The 16187-nt window shown below is 41.0% G+C and overlaps 1 protein-coding gene and 1 long non-coding RNA gene across 7 annotated transcripts in view; one reads left to right on the forward strand and one right to left on the reverse strand.

The window, feature by feature from the left end:
* Positions 1–16187, reverse strand: part of SGPL1 (sphingosine-1-phosphate lyase 1) — a 64174-nt gene that overhangs the window by 12998 nt on the left and 34989 nt on the right. For all 6 annotated transcript variants that reach the window (XM_031015443.3, XM_063709998.1, XM_063709999.1 and 3 more), the window contains 4 exons: positions 15874–15941; positions 12221–12368; positions 9381–9457; positions 7571–7699 (listed from right to left, as the gene is read on the reverse strand). In XM_031015443.3, coding sequence (XP_030871303.2) covers positions 7571–7699; positions 9381–9457; positions 12221–12368; positions 15874–15941 — 422 coding nt within the window. The remainder of the gene's footprint in view (positions 1–7570; positions 7700–9380; positions 9458–12220; positions 12369–15873; positions 15942–16187) is intronic.
* LOC134759207 (uncharacterized) lies at positions 14765–15494 on the forward strand. The gene is made up of 2 exons (XR_010135190.1): positions 14765–14926; positions 15010–15494. It is a non-coding gene; the product is annotated as an uncharacterized lncRNA (long non-coding RNA).

The following is a 16187-nucleotide window of genomic DNA, read 5'->3' on the forward strand; positions in this document are numbered from 1 at the left end:
ATACAATCTTTGAAAGGTTTTTTCAATTTACAGGTGAGAAAACTGAGCCCTTGAGGAATTAAAGTGTTTCACTCAATGTCATACATTAGCATCTGTTGATAAGAAGTAAAACTTTCTACATTTTCGTATTTAGTGTAGCTTAATACAAGATGGAATTAGAGAAAGTGACCACTGAACTTTCCTAAAATAATATCCACACATAGAACAAAAATACCATTGGATACAAAATCCCTGTGGCCAGGAGTTATATGGAAGATGAACTGAGAAAAGTCATTTTTTGACTCAGGAAGTCTTTATGAAACATGTGACCATCACCACAAAATAATGCACCCAACTTGGGCATGGGACACTTGTAGGTCACTACATTTCTACGCTGCAGAAGACAAAGTGCTTACAGCTGTGGTCAGCTCTGCAAATCAGCAGCATGTCCTGTGGTTTAGCATAAAACCTCAGAATGTCACAAGAGGAGTCAAGCCAGCTGTGAAGAAAGTCGGGGAGGGACCAGCAAAGTCCAAGTCACCAGTGCATCAATCTCTTCGTAAGGTCCAGTAATGACTTAAGCAATAATATTTCCAAATTCCTAGTCACCTGCTTCATGTGTCCTATTTTTAGTCCAATAACTAGTCAAAACATCATTGTTATGCAAACACCAGTGGACTTTTGACTGTCAAAGTAGGAATACCTAAATTCTACTTTTTTCTTTTTTGTATTTTTTTGAGACGGGGTCTCAATCTTTCACCTAGACTGGAGTGCCATGGCGTGATCTCAGCTCACTGCAATCTCCACCTCCCAGGCCTAAGAGATCCTCCCACCTCATCCCCCAAAGTAGCTGGGACTACAGGCACACACCACCATGCCTGGCTAACTTTTGTATTTTTTGTAGAGACAGGGTTTCACCTAGTTGCCCAGGCTGGTCTCGAATTCCTGGGCTCGAGCGATCCACTTGCCTCAGCCTCCCATGGTGCTGGGACTACAGGCATGAGTCACTGTGCCTGGGCCTAAGTTCTACTTTTAATATGTATTTTTGATTCTGTTTTAAAATGCTATTATTCTCCCACTTCTTTCTACCTCCTATACCCAAAGAAAAACAGGAATTTTAACCGTGAAGTAAGAAAATGGAGGCCTCAGTAACTATTTATGTCATTCAACTTCTTTCAACATGTATAAAAACTCTCACTTTAACATATGATATGTATTTCAGAAAACATGAGAACAACATCTACTTGGAAAATTTTCTTTCAGATGCTGTTTGGATCTGATAACATTAGCACAAGCCAAGAAGAGTGTTTCACATGGTAACCTAATTTCTTTTAGTATGTGAAGTTACCTCTATCATTGTAACTGAGACAAACAAAGTTAATAGAAGGAAAGATAGTTTAAGGCTGAAGAACAAAGAATGAGAGAGCTTACAACTCTTAACTCTTAGCTAGGAATAACCTAAAGACTGCCCAGCCATTTGGTTTTATCTTCTGGCTTCCCACCTCTGAACAGTGAACTCTTTCTTCACTAGAAGCAGCTCATCCAGAGAGAGAAGTAAGAAGCTAAGGGAGGGTTGGGGGAGACAGAGAGGGAGAGGGAAAAAGACAATACCACTGCTGATTAGTTATTTTATAAAAGTCTAAATATTAGAAGAGCCTGGGAATCAGACTCTATCCTTCTTCTGATCCCTCACACGTGCTGAAGAAGATCAAAATAATAGAGATATGGTTTAATTGCAGCAATGCAAAAAACCCCTAGGCCTGGACTTCTGGAGTAAGATGGGAAGAAAAAAAAAAGGGTGAGTGCAGGGAGAGAAAAGAGTCAAAACCTACAATAACAACAACCAAACAAGGAAAGAGAGATAATCTAGGCAATAAACTTCAAATACTGGCAATCAAAAAAAAAAAAAAAGAAACAGTGAAACAGCAGAGAGCAGAAGTAAGCAAAACACTAGTTTCTAATCAGCCCTTGAAACTGTACCGCAAAGTCAGCAAAATCCTGAGAATTTTCCTTTATACCCCCAAATCTGCAGAGGCAAGCTGAGGGGGTTTCCTTATTTTCTTCCTCTTCTCATGAGTGAGTGGTAAACATGGCTGCTAGGGAGAAATGAGCAAAATGAAGAGAGAACATCAGGATTGGCTCCTTAGAGTGAAGACTTCAGTGAATTATATAAACAGAGCTCAAAGGGTATATTATCTCTTCCAAATAAGAGAGTGAACTCTGATAGGTAACTTTGAAGAGAATCTCAGAATAGACCTGGTTATTCTAATACAGATAGAACAAAGCTTTGGCTGAGCTTTGTCCCCAGCCAAATGGTCTCAGACAGGAAGCACCCACAGTGCATAAGAACAATGTCTGGAGAATGCCACCCCAGGATGAGAGAAAATGGCAAGGATACTATGCAAACAAACTAAAAGGCAGGGGAAAAGGTAGTATGTAGCATGCGAAATAAAAACCCAACACAGAAGGAAACAAGCTAAGGGACGAAGGAAACCCCTTATAACTTTCTCACTATAGGAAAATATCATAAGAACATGAATTTAAGAAAACAAAGAGTTCAAAACCTAGACCATGAAACAAAAGAATGAGCTACAGACCTAAAAAAACAAAGCCAGTAGCATCCATACAGAACTAACAAAGACATTAGGAACAGCAAGGAATAAAATAAACATTGCCAAGAATAAAAATGATGACTTCAAGGAAAAGGTCTGAAATAAGTTTATTGAACCCAGATTAAAAAAAGACAGAGATTGAAAGATCAATGCCACTCCAAATGTGGAGAACTGTGTTCAATCTGGCCAGAGGCAACCAAAAGTCATACAGAGAATGACTGCAATGGCTGGAAGTCTGTGAAATCATATGAAAAGCAGAATAACCCAGAAAAATGTGGGGCAGAGAAGATTCAGGGAGAAAGGGGCTTTCAAATAGACGAAGGTCTGTCACATGGAAAAAACAATTATGGAACTTCTATTTCTAGCAATATTATATACCTTGAGCAACCTTCCTAACTGAAATAACTAAAAAACTTGATAAAACATCAAAAAAAAATTTAAACCTATCACTAACCTAACATAAAGAAACTTGCTAAACCCCCAAACAAAGCAAAATCAAGAATCCTACAAGATAAGTGAGTGGCAAAACTAGCTTTCACCCTGAGGTGGCACCAGACCCTTCAGACTTCAAACTCCTACACTGACAGATGAGCAAAGGATGGACCAGAAGATACATTAGAGACTGCCCAAGATAAGGAGTCCAACAGGAGATGGCTGGAAAAAGACCACACTCTTCAGTGTACAAGAAATAAATCCCACTACTGCAAAAGAGAAAAAAAAAACTGTTTTTCTCAACCCTGATGTTCAAGTAAAGAAAAATAGCAATCTTTCAAGAATGTGTAACAAGGAAGCCTTTATGTGAGTTTGTGGTCAGAATTCACACTACCTCTGTGGTACAAAATGACAAGCTAAGGATTTGACTTAATTTGGTTCCAGTGTGGTGGCAATACCCAGCAACTCACAAAGGTATGACAAATCTTCTCTGGAAGAAGAGAACTTCCAGACTTAACTTCAATCTAGGCCTCAAAGAATCCCCAGGTTCCCAGAAAAATGAGTGGCTCATAAAAAAATAAACAAATAAAATAAAATCACAAATATAAGGAAACAAGGAACCATGACTGAAGCCAGCAGAATCAGGTAAGGCTCATGGATATTGGAATTATCAGACACAGAATACAACATATTTATGTGTAATATATTTAAGTAAACAAAAGTTAAGCCAAGGAAAAGGACTATAAAAAACAACCAAGCAGATTAAAAAAAAAAAAAAAGACGGCCAAGCGTGGTGGCTTACGCCTGTAATCCCAGCACTTTGAGAAGCCAAGGCAGGCAGATCACTTCAGCTTGGGAGTTCAAGTTCTGGGCAACATGGTGAAACCCCATCTCTACTAAAAATACAAAAATTAGCGAGGCATGGTGGTGCATGCCTGTAGTCCCAGCTACTCAGGGGGGCTGAGGTGGGAGGGTGGCTTGAGCCCAGAGAGGTCAAGGCTGCAGTGAGCTGAGATGGCACCACTACACTCTGGCCTGAGCAACAGAGTGAGACCCTGTCTCAAAAAATAATAATAATAAAATAAAAGGAGAACTACAAAACAGAATTCTTAAGAATGAAATTAGAGTAAATAAAATTTAAAAGCCCAATGGGCTTCTACTGTGTCCGGAATTGGTGGGTTCTTGGTCTCACTGACTTCAAGAATGAAGCCGCGGACCCTTGCAGTGAGCGTTACAGCTCTTAGGGTAGCACGTCTGGAGTTTGTTCCTTCTGATGTTCGGATGTGTCCGGAATTTCTTCCTTCTGGTGCGTTCGTGGTCTCGCTGGCTCAGGAGTGAAGCTGCAGACCTTCACAGTGAGTGTTACAGCTCTTAAGGCAGCGCGTCTGGAGTTGTTCGTTCCTCCCGGTGGGCTCGTGGTCTCACTGGCTTCAGGAGTGAAGCTGCAGACCTTCGCGGTGAGTGTCACAGCTCATAAAAGCAGTGTGGACCCAAAGAGTGAGCAGTAGCAAGATTTATTGCAAAGAGCGAAAGAACAAAGCTTCCACAGCGTGCAAGGGGACCCGAGCGTGTTGCCACTGCTTGCTCTGGCAGCCTGCTTTTATTCTCTTATCTGGCCCCACCCACATCCTGATGATTGGTAGAGCCGAGTGGTCTGTTTTGTCAGGGCGCTGATTGGTGCGTTTACAATCCCTGAGCTAGACACAAAGGTTCTCCACGTCCCCATCAGATTAGTTAGATACAGAGTATCCACACAAAGGTTCTCCAAGGCCCCACCAGAGCAGCTAGATACAGAGTGTCGATTGGTGCACTCAGAAACCCTGAGCTAGACACAGGGTGCTGATTGGTGTGTTTACAACCTCGAGCTAGATACAGAGTGCCAATTGGTGTATTTACAATCCCTGAGCTACACATAAAGATTCTCCAAGGCCCCACCAGACTCAGGAGCCCAGCTGGCTTCACCCAGTGGATCCGGCACCGGGGCTGAGGGTGGAGTTGCCTGCCAGTCCTGCGCTGTGCGCCTGCACTCCTCAGCCCTTGGGTGGTCGATGGGACTGGGCGCCGTGGAGCAGGGAGTGGCGCTGGTGGAGGAGGCTGGGGCCACACAGGCGCCCACGGAGAGGGTGGGAGGCTCAGGCATGGCGGGCTGCAGGTCCCGAGCCCTGCCCCAGGGGAAGGCAGCTAACGCCCAGAGAGAAATCGAGCGCAGTGCCGGTACACCGGCACTGCTGGGGGACCTAGCACCCCCTCCGCAGCTGCTGGCTGGGTGCTAAGCCCCTCATTGCCCGGGGCTGGCAGGGCCGGCCGGCTGCTCCGAGTGCGGGGCCCGCCAAGCCCACGCCCACCCGGAACTCCAGCTGGCCCACAAGCGCCGCGCGCAGCCCCGGTTCCGGCTCGCGCCTCTCCCTCCACACCTCCCTGCAAGCTGAGGGAGCCGGTTCCGACCTTGGCCAGCCCAGAAAGGGGCTCCTACAGCGCAGTGGTGGGCTGAAGAGCTCCTCAAGTGCCGCCAAAGTGGGAGCCCAGGCAGAGGAGGCGCTGAGAGCGAGCGAGGGCTGTAAGGACTGCCAGCACGCTGTCACCTCTCACTACTTATCACCAGGCTCCAGCAATTTTCAATTTACAGCCAATCTTTCATCTACCCCCAACTGCCCCAGCCATCGTTGCTATTGAGAGTATCAGTTGTCCTAACAGTTATGCCTTTGTAGGTAATCTATTTTCTCTGGCTGCTCTCAAACACCAATTAGATGTGTGTTAGCCTTCTCATCCTATCCTTTGCATCTCTTAGCCTCTCTTTCATACTTTCTATTTCTTTGTCTCTCTGGACTGCATTCTGGTTAACTTTTTTTTTTTAATCTGTCTTGTTCCATAAATGTGATTTTGGAACTATGTAATTATTTTACCTAGTTTTAAATGAACCAGGGCTCCTTGGATACATGGCTGATTGTAGGCCTGGAGCAGGAAATGGACAAAGTGACCTGAACCTGGAATATTTTGTCAAAAAAAAAAAAAAAAAAAGGAAAGAAAGAGAAAAAAGGCTTTCAAAGATTACTCGGGTCATGTAAATGGACCTAGGAGCCAATATGATTTTCCACTGGCCAAAGATGGATGAGGCAATTTGTACATCAATCTGAATAACAGCTACAATGGATTGAGGCACACACAGCATTCCACAATTTATTCATCTGTGTTCTGTGGATAGGCATTTGAATTACTTCCAGTTTTTAGCTATCATGAATAACATTGCTATGAATATTAATGTCCATATATCCTGATATATATGTGTACTAATTTTTCTAGAGCATGTCCTAGTAGCAGAATTTCTGGGTCATAAGATATATGTATCTTCAAATTTACCAGATAAGGCCAAACTGTTCTGTGGCTATTCACTCTGGCCTCTTACAAGTTCTTCAAGAGTCTAATGGCATAGGAGAATATACTGTAAGTACATTATCATCTTCCCTCTGAAAGTCACCCTGTTCACCTCAGTACTCTAAGGGAAACTGCTGCTGTATTATGGGTGGTTCTGCTTTTAACAGTTTCAGTCTTTTGCTTTGAAAATGAATGCCAGGCGTATCACCTTTATTACTACTGAATATTTGAACATGATGATTTTCATGGCACCAACATATTAGAAAAACAAAACAAAAACAATGCTTCCGGAAAAAAAAAAAAAACTAAATTAGGTGCTCTTCGAATGGGCGCTTCAATAATTAAATCTGCAGTCTTTATAATGACTGCAAATATGATGAGTATCTGATAGGATTAGCACCTCTAGGACACCATTGCAGCATATTGAGTTAAATCTATCTATCCTACATAACCTGAGATTTCGTTTTTTCTAAAGACAACAGATCTAAACAGAAGTTTATCTATCATAGTTTACGAAAACTAACAACCATCTACTTGAAAGAACAGGTAAAACAATCCTCATGTGTTTCTTTAAATATAATGATGTCCTCCCCCTTTCTTTATGCCTAATAGCAACTAAATGAGGATCAGTTTACAGCAAAATAATAAATTAAACTTTGGCTCAGGTAAAACCAGAAGTACACTAAAAACACTGCTGGATGGAACAACAAAAGTATACACAGATAAATAGGGGAATGGTAGGTGTGCAGGTGGGGGATGAGGGAAGAAGCAGGTAGGGAGGGAAAGAGTGTAGAGAGCAGATATGGCAACATATTTACATTTAGTGAATCTAAGGTGTTCTTTAGGCTATCCTAGCAACTCAATGTAGGTTCAAAGTTTTTCAAAATAAAAAGGTGAAAAGAAAAATATCTAGAAGAATATATACCAAAATGTTGACATTCTCTAGGTTACAAAATTACAAGTAACATTTAAAACTGCAGTTAATTAGGATCTTTCTACAATGATCAAATATTCCTTGTGTAGTAAAATGATCTTTCTACAATGATCAAATATTTCTTGTGTAGTAAAATATTTTTAATATTTTTTATTTTTTAAAATATAATTAATATTTATTAAAAACTCTTCTATTTTAACCTAAAAAATAAGGCTATTGGATGCCCCTTGCATATACTTACACATCCACACGAATCTGGTCCCCCATTGAACAGGGAACAAGCTATCCTCACAATTTCTGCCTCTATCTTGCGTAGTCCTGGGAAGATATCTGGATGCAGGGGGTTACTCCATGCAAAATCTCCATAAGCCTGCAAAAAAATGCAAGCAGATGTGAAATCAAAACTATTACACTATATAGGACAAAGAATCATGCACTAAACAACAGTTTCTGAGTATTAGGCACAACAATATAAACTGGAAAAAAAGGTAAGATATATTCCTCAACCAAAAGAAGATCAAAACATAGCGGAGGAGACAGACATGTAAATAAATAATTTTACAATGTGATGAGGAAAGAAGTTTAAATATGGTTAAAAGCGCAGACTGTAACACCAAACCGACCCAGGAGGAAGTCTAAGCTTTGCCTATTACTTTCAGCTGTGTAGGTCACATAATCTAAGGTTGTTTCTTCATACACAGAAGTTGTTATGGTAGCTATCTTCTAGTGTTCTAGCAATAATTAAATAACATAATGCATGTGAAGCACTTAGTAGAGTGTCTGGCACAAAGCAGCTGTTGTTATCGACTGCAATATCAGGTTTGTGTACAGAGTGCTAAGGGACCCTGAAGAGGGAACTAACATCCTGAGTGATCTAGGGGTGTCTGCTGAGTGGAACTTTGAGAGGTGAGTAGGAATCATCATTTGGAACAAGAGGAATGATGGAAGGGAAGGAAAACAACGTAAGAGCATGACACATTTAGTAAAGAGAAAAGGCAGGATTAGTGTTTATGTGGGAAATAAAGAGAAGTAGTTAAGAAAAAATAAGTGGGAGCTGGCTCATGAAGAAACCTGTACTCTCTGCTGCATAAGAACCTGAGTTTCATCCTGTAGATAATGGGAAGCTACTGAAAGATTTTAAGCACAGAAGATCAGAGCATTACACCAACTTATGCAAAACCTGCCATATTTATTTAGTAAGGGACAGTTTCATATTTATAATAATCGAACACAAAGACCTTAGAGATCATCAGTACAACCCTAATTTTATATGATGAAGTGGAGTTTCAAAAATAATATATGAGGGCCGAGTGCAGTGGTTCACAGCTGTAATCTCAACACTTTCAGAGGCCAAGGCAGGAGGATCACTTGACGCTGGGAGTTGAAGACCAACCTGGGCAACAGAGTGAGACCCCATCTCTAACAAAAAAATACAAAAATTAGCTGGGTGTAATGGTGCACGCCTGTAGTCCCAACTACTCAGGAGGCTGAGGTGGGAGGATCACTTGAGCCAAAGAGGTCAAGGCTGAAGTGAGCCATGATTACACCACTCCACTCCAGCCTGTGTGACAGAGTGAGACTTTGTCTGTAAAAATAATAAAATAAAATAAAAATAAATTTGATTAGAAATGGAAGAAGCTAAGAATGAGAATTATTTGAAGTATACATGAGACCACTGCTCATCTTGGGTCACATGATTTGAGAAAATTATGAAAGAGTTTCCCTATCTTATCTCTTCTTATCAAACAAAATCTGTCTCACCACAAAAATCTCATCTGACAGGACTACCTTCCCTAGTAATCTGCCTTCTAGATAGGACATCTGCAAAGACTGAAAACATAAATAACATTTTACTATTTTACAGACTGAAGATGTCTTTGATAATATTATACATATTCACCTATGTTTGGGTGAAGAGAAACTTTTATGGTTTTATTGTACCAATAAGCTTTCCTTAAGTAATTTTTCTAATTACAAAAGTAAGGAGAAAAAAGGAGGTCATGTAAACTGGCACAGACCTCACAAGCTTCCCTCAAGAACTGGACGCTCACCTTCACAAGGAGCTCAGTGAGCTTCTCCTCCCCACTGTACACTGTTCCAGAGGCTCTCCCCTCTTGCCAGAAGGCGTCTGCAGAGAAAGGTAAGGTCACTGGTCAGTAAGCAAGAATCTCTGGGAAGACAGGTTCTAATAAAGAAGAAACAGGAAGAAACTCCTCTGGATACAAAAGAAAAAAATGTTAAGTGGAAACCCAACAGCATTCTTATAGCAAATCAAGAAAAAAGTTCAATAGAGTTAGCACAATAAAATAAAGATGAAAAATCATTATTATCAGCAATGTGAAAAAGATACTAATAGCATTTAGCTACAATAAAGGCAGTCTGATAATAATGTTGTCTTCATCCTCAACTGCCTTCTAACAGCAGGAACATTTGCCTTTGTCTATACTTATTTTTTGTTCTCTATATGGCTTTGGAGTGGCCTTTTTCTGCAATAGCTTCCTTCTTCTCTCCTTTCCTATCCAGTCCTAGGAATTTTGAGAACTATTATGAGCAGAGTTGGCAGAAGAAAGCAAAATGAAAAGTGTGAAATTTCAGCACACTATCATCAGAGATGAAACCAGCAAACAAACCGCAATGAGGTATAAACCATGAGCACCCCGGTCTCAGACGCCGGCTCCCTTAAGCCAAGCCTGGAAACCCACATAGAACTAGTTATCTGCTTCCAGCAGCACACGCTGTAGCATATTCAAGATCAGGAACACAGTCAACATTGGGATAAACCTCCTTTATCCCAGTGTGGAAAGAAAAGTAAAGTTCCTGAGTGGAATATAAGATCTGACTTTCCACTTTCCTCTCTCCCCGAGACATTCTTCATTTTACCCACAAATTTGTTGATATGGGTGTCTCAGGTCCTTGTGCTACAATGCAGCTGTGCCCTATTGAAAGTGGGTAGTGAGAAAGCTATTACAGAAACACACCGACTAAAAACTGCATGGAGCCAAGGGCTCTCCAAAGCAAAGATCTTCAGCTCTTGAGAACAGAAAACTAAGTGGTAAATATACAGACAAACTCATTCTTACAGCAATCTGCCAAGCTCTGGCTTGCTGCCCGTTTGACTTTCACTCTTTCCTTAAAGGACACTGCTCTGTACTATACACAGCTTCAGACCAGTGGTCACCAGCCTTTCAAAAATAAGATAACTGGTTTCATTTCCTGTTCTTTTACTGATGCTAGAGAATACAGCAATGGACAGTGACTTAAACATTAAAGAGAAGGCAATATGATGGCGGCAACCAGCTCTCATAATCATGGAAATCTTTAACACCAAGTTTTAGAGTGCTAACCACTGCTTTATTCATCTACATCCTAGACTATATCAAATTTTGTACTATTCAATGTCAAGACCTCAACACATGTCACTTAGAAATTGTAAGGGTATTTGTCAAGGCCGAGCACAGTGGCTCACACCTGTAATCCTAGCACTTTGGGAGGCCAAGGTGGGCAGATCACCTGAGTTCAGGAGTTCGAGACCAGCCTGGGCAACATGGTGAAACCTTATCTCTACTAAAAACACAAAAAATTAGCTGGGTATGGTGCCGCACGCCTGTAATCCCAGCTATTTGGGAGGCTGAGGCACGAGAATTGCTTAAGCCTGGAAGGTGGAGGTTGCAGTGAGCTGAGATCACACCACTGCATTCCAGCCTGGGCAACACAGTGAGACTCTGTCTCAAAAAATAAAAAATAAGGGTATTTGTCAAAATGCAACATGGCTCCTGGATTGGCTCCTAGAATAGAAAAAAGAACATTAGTTTAAAACAAAACATAGCAAAACAAAACAAAAAAAACCCTGATGAACTAGAAATAGAATTTGTAGTGTAGTTAATAGCACTTTACCAATGTTAATTTTTTAGTTTTGATAAACGTACCATGGTTATAGAGGATGTTAACAGCAGGAGAAGCTGGGTATAGGGAAATCTCTATCATCTTTGCTACTTTTCTGTAAATATATCAAACTAAAAAGCTTCTTTTTAAAAAGTACTTGTAATATGATCTTAATCAGTAACAAACATAAATCTGTTTGAGTTAATAATAGCAATAACGGTTAACATTTACTGAATCCTTACTATATGCCAGGCACTATAAAACATTTATACACGTATGATCTCATTTAATCCCCATAATCATCTTTTCAGGTAAGTACTGTACTACTATTACTATCCCCATTGTAGAGATACAGGAACTGTGACATACAGAAGTAACTCGCCAAAGGCATACTTTAAGTGGCAAACCAAGATATGAATCCAGGCTGGTTCCAGGGTTACGCTCTTAAGCACCAAGCTATTTGGTCTATTTATCCATCCCATATGTGCTCATGCATACATGTGTATACACACAGACAAACAATATCAGCATTCTCAGAAACAGACAGATATACATATATAGATAGATGTAAACTATATAGACAGCTCTACCTATAGCTACATGCATAAAGATAGACACCATCTGTTTATCTTTGATGGTGGAATTATAGTGACTTATTTTCTTTTGTGCCTTTATGCAGATTTCACATTTTTACATGGATCTGTATTTCATTTGTATTACATATCTTATATTCTCTCTTCTTAAACACAAATATATTTGTTTTATTCATGCTTACAAAAGGAAATAAAAGCCAAGTTCCACTGTCTCTGAGATTTGCTTGCTTTATGGATGAAGGATGAATCTAAACATAATTTTAAAAATAGGAAATTCAACCTGTGAAACAGAGAGTAGGCCCTCCTAAACATGTATTAACCAATGATGAGTTATTCTTAACCTATGTGAACATTAAACAATGACAAAACCCGTCTCTTTAAGGAAGTAGAGAGCATGTATATGCCAAGCATCATACCCATAGAGCTGTACTCCTTAAGTTTCTCCAAAACAGCAGATGAGCTCAGACCCTGGGAGGGTAAAGCTTTCACATACTCTTTGTCCACTTTCAGGAATGACATGTTCTTGCTAATATCATCCTTGGTCTTGTTCAACTTGTCTTGAATCTCCAAAGGTAAGAAAGACAAAGTTATCCAGATGCAAGAGTACAGTAGAGACAGCAGAATTATTATGACAGTCAAGCAACTGCTCAATGCTAGGCACCGCACAAGTAACTAAACTAACATTTTTCCTGAAGATATATGGTGATATTCTGACTGATCAGCTACTTTCTGGCATGTATAATAGCCTCTTAAAAATTTGAAAAGCGAAGCTTCTCTCTAAAGGTCAAGATGCACTCAGCTGGTCGCGGTGGCTTACACCTATTATCACAGCTCTTCAGGAAGCCGAGGTGGGCAGATCATTAGAGGTCAGGAGTTCGAGACCAGCCTGGCCAACATCGTGAAACCCCATCTCTACTAAAAATACAAAAATTAGCCAGGCATGGTAGCAGGCATCTGTAATCCCAGCTACTTGGGAGGCTGACGCATGAGAATCACTTGAACCCAGGAGGTGGAGGTTGCAGTGAGCCAAGATCACACCACTGTACTCCATCCAGCCTGGGCAACAGAGCAAGACTCTGTCTCAAAAAAAAAAAAAAAAAAAAGTTGCACCCAATTTCCCCATAACCCTTTTCTCTGCCACATTGACATCACTGCTGCTTCGCTTGGTTGGCATTGCTAAAGTCAGCACATCCTTGAGGGCAATATTTGGACTTTGATCCTGCCTTGGCAGCAGCTACAGTGTGTGTGTAAAAGAATCAAAGGTAGAACTAGGAACAGTGGCCAGAAAACTGGCCATGCTGCAGTAAAAGTGATTCTGGTCCTTGTGCAAGTGATGAGCTCCTTCAACAGACATGCACGCAGCACACTAGGAATTTGGAGGCCCCATTCAACACTAGCACAAGGCATTCTAAGAACTGCCAGGAAGACTCTAATGTATCTCCTTAAGCTGCTGTCGACAGCTTGCACTGTCTGACCCCAAAATGTTAAAAGGAACTAAGGTCCTTTCTGCTAGGCAGTTTATCAACTATGGTTCCCTTCTTTTCCACCCTCAAAGCCACAGCTTCTGAGCTGTTTTCTTTTATTAACTTACATATTCACATTCATATTCACTGCATATTCACAAATATGCAGGCCAGGGACACAGAGTGAACAAAACAAACTTAGGCAATGGAGCACACAGGAAAAAAAACCTCCTGTCCTCATGAAATTTATTTTCAGCAGGAGAAGCAGAAAATAGTAAGACAGATAACAAAAAGTGCTGAGGGAAAAAAAAATAGCAGAGCAAGGAGGCAGAAGGGCAGGGGCTGCTACTTACAGCAAAAGGCTCTTGGGTAGTAGGTTTGGGGAGAGAAGCTACATGTCACGATTTGTTCATGTCACAGTGCTATTGTTTCAGCAATATATTTGTTAAAGAATGCCAGAACTCACTCCACACTAAGATTTTCTCATCTCTAGCCAAGGATAATTAGAATACAAGAAGATCTTCTTAGATATGGCCCTCAGTGAAACCACAGGGAAAGCCACTCCTTTCGAGCATGTCTGCAATAGTCTAAGAGGCCCACACTGGCAGGGAGCAGAGGCTACACTCCTGGGCAATGCCTGGGCATGCTATGGACGTGAAGACATTTTTTAAGTTGTAAATTAAAAAATTAATTCACATAAATGGTGACTCATGCAACAGAACAGGCTATGAAAGCTGAGCTTCCATGCATAGAGTATGCTATTGCCATAAAACAGACAAAAAGTGACAGAGAGGTATATTAGAAAGCACAAGTACTTCCTTACCCCCAATTCTTGCCTCAAAGCCTGTATTACGTTACCCAATTTTAATTTCTTCAAAGCATTTATTTCAAAATAAAATTCCACATATTTGTTTACTTCTTTATTTTCTGTCTTTCCTATTAAAATGTAAGTTCCATGAGAGAAAGGATTTGGTCTTGTTCACCACCATATCCCCAGCACCCAGAAAAGTACTTGACACTGAGCAGGTGGCTCAATAAGCATGTGTTAAGTGAATAAATGACAGAGGTGTATACACACACGCGTGTGCGCGCACACACACACACACATATACACACGTAACTTTTTGTATCTAAGCCTCAGAATCTGTTTCTGAAAAATGGAGAGTGATTGGATAGTCCTTGGCAAGCAAAGGATCTTCCAATTCTGTTACTTTCTAAGTTTAAGAGTGGGTTCTGGAACCCTAGCATTTATTTGTCTCAAAGTCTGAAAACTGAACGAAAAGAAAAAAAAAATTCAGGAGATAAGGGGAAATCCTAATCTCCTTTGTGCTACAGTCTATCTTCTACAATACCTTCCCTGTCCCCACCCCTTATACTCCGTAAGGACTAGATTTACTTTTAGGGATTAATATAATTTGGAGAGCAAACAGAAGCCTATGTGCTCACATTTCCCTTCACCACCTGTTATTGCTCCCACTCTCCTACAGGAAATGAACCTGAAGATACCTATCTCTGGGAGAGTTAGCACAGCAGTCTGAATGGATTTCAGCCAAAGGTTAAAGATAACTGGCCAACTTTAGGTCAGGGTTTGGCAAACGAACCCTGGTATAGCCAGGAAAGGGAACTGAAAGCCAAAAGCAGAAGAAAACTTAAAGGCAGGTAAAGTTGGGAAAGACCAAAGGGGGGTCAGGGGAGGGCACTGGAGGAGATGAAGATTCCAAGGACTCATATGCCTTCCTTAGAGCTTGCCAAGTGGCCTGCCCTGTTTATCTTCATCTGGGATAACCTGTGGGAGACGCACAGAGGTGACTACCTTATCCTCAACATGGATGAGGGCCAAGAGGACATAACAAAGGGGACATACTACAATACAGATAATTGCAAAGAGCAAGAGACAGCGCTGTGCAACTTGGGATCAGCAAACTACAGCCAGGAACCAACTAAGGCCTACCTGAATTCGTAAAGAAAGTTTCACTGGAATATAGCCAGGCTCATTCCTGAACCTCTTGCTGCTGTCCCTCTGCAAGGGCAGAGGTGAGGAGTTGCAACAGACATGATATGGCCTACAGAGCCCAAAATGTTTCATATCTAGCCCTTTACAGAAAACATTTGCCGACCCCTGACCTAAACCATGTAAGCACCCAACTCCTAGATAAATACCTAAAGTCAGCCAGCAGCATGTTGTTCCAAAGCACCTAACAATACAGTCAGGTTTTCTCATTTCAAATTCTTACTTCCTTAACAGGCTTCTCATCTCTCCTTTGGCCAGTTACGTTGGAGAAAGGGTTAAGTCAGGGTTCTCAACCTTGGCCATTTTGACATTTCCAGCCAGATAATTCTGTGTTTGGTGGGTGGGGGGGGGCTGCCCTGTACACTGTAGGATGTTTAGTGTTTAGCAGCATTTCTGGACACGATCCATTACATGCCAAGAGCACCCCTCCATCCAAGCTGTGACCACCAAAAATGTCTCCAAATGCTGCCAAGTGTCCCCTGGAGGTAAGGGACAAAATCACCCCTCCACTTTGAGAATATTAGGTTTAGTAAATAGAAAGAAAGAGGTATGATTATCAAGAGGGGAAAAAATGACATACACAGATTCTACTTACCTTACGACCAATAATGGGCATCTTCCTGGTGAGCTTAAAACATTTCTTTTTAAACCTTGACCATAAACCTAAAAGAAACAAATGGTTCTCTTATTCAAATAAATTTCCATGGATATGACCTGGCATATGGCAACCATTCAATGTGTCTTCCACAACCTCACTTGCTTTCCAATTGCAAAGAGTTTCTTTCCTTTAAAAAATTTTAAAAAGTTTTAAATTTAAGTTTGTGAATAAGTACTATATTTACATGGTTCGAAATTTTAAAAATACAAACACGTAACACACACAGTAAAGCAGTGAAGCTTCCCTCTCTC

Source organism: Gorilla gorilla, chromosome 8, assembly GCF_029281585.2.
Source record: "Gorilla gorilla gorilla isolate KB3781 chromosome 8, NHGRI_mGorGor1-v2.1_pri, whole genome shotgun sequence".
Classification (NCBI taxonomy): domain Eukaryota; kingdom Metazoa; phylum Chordata; class Mammalia; order Primates; family Hominidae; genus Gorilla; species Gorilla gorilla.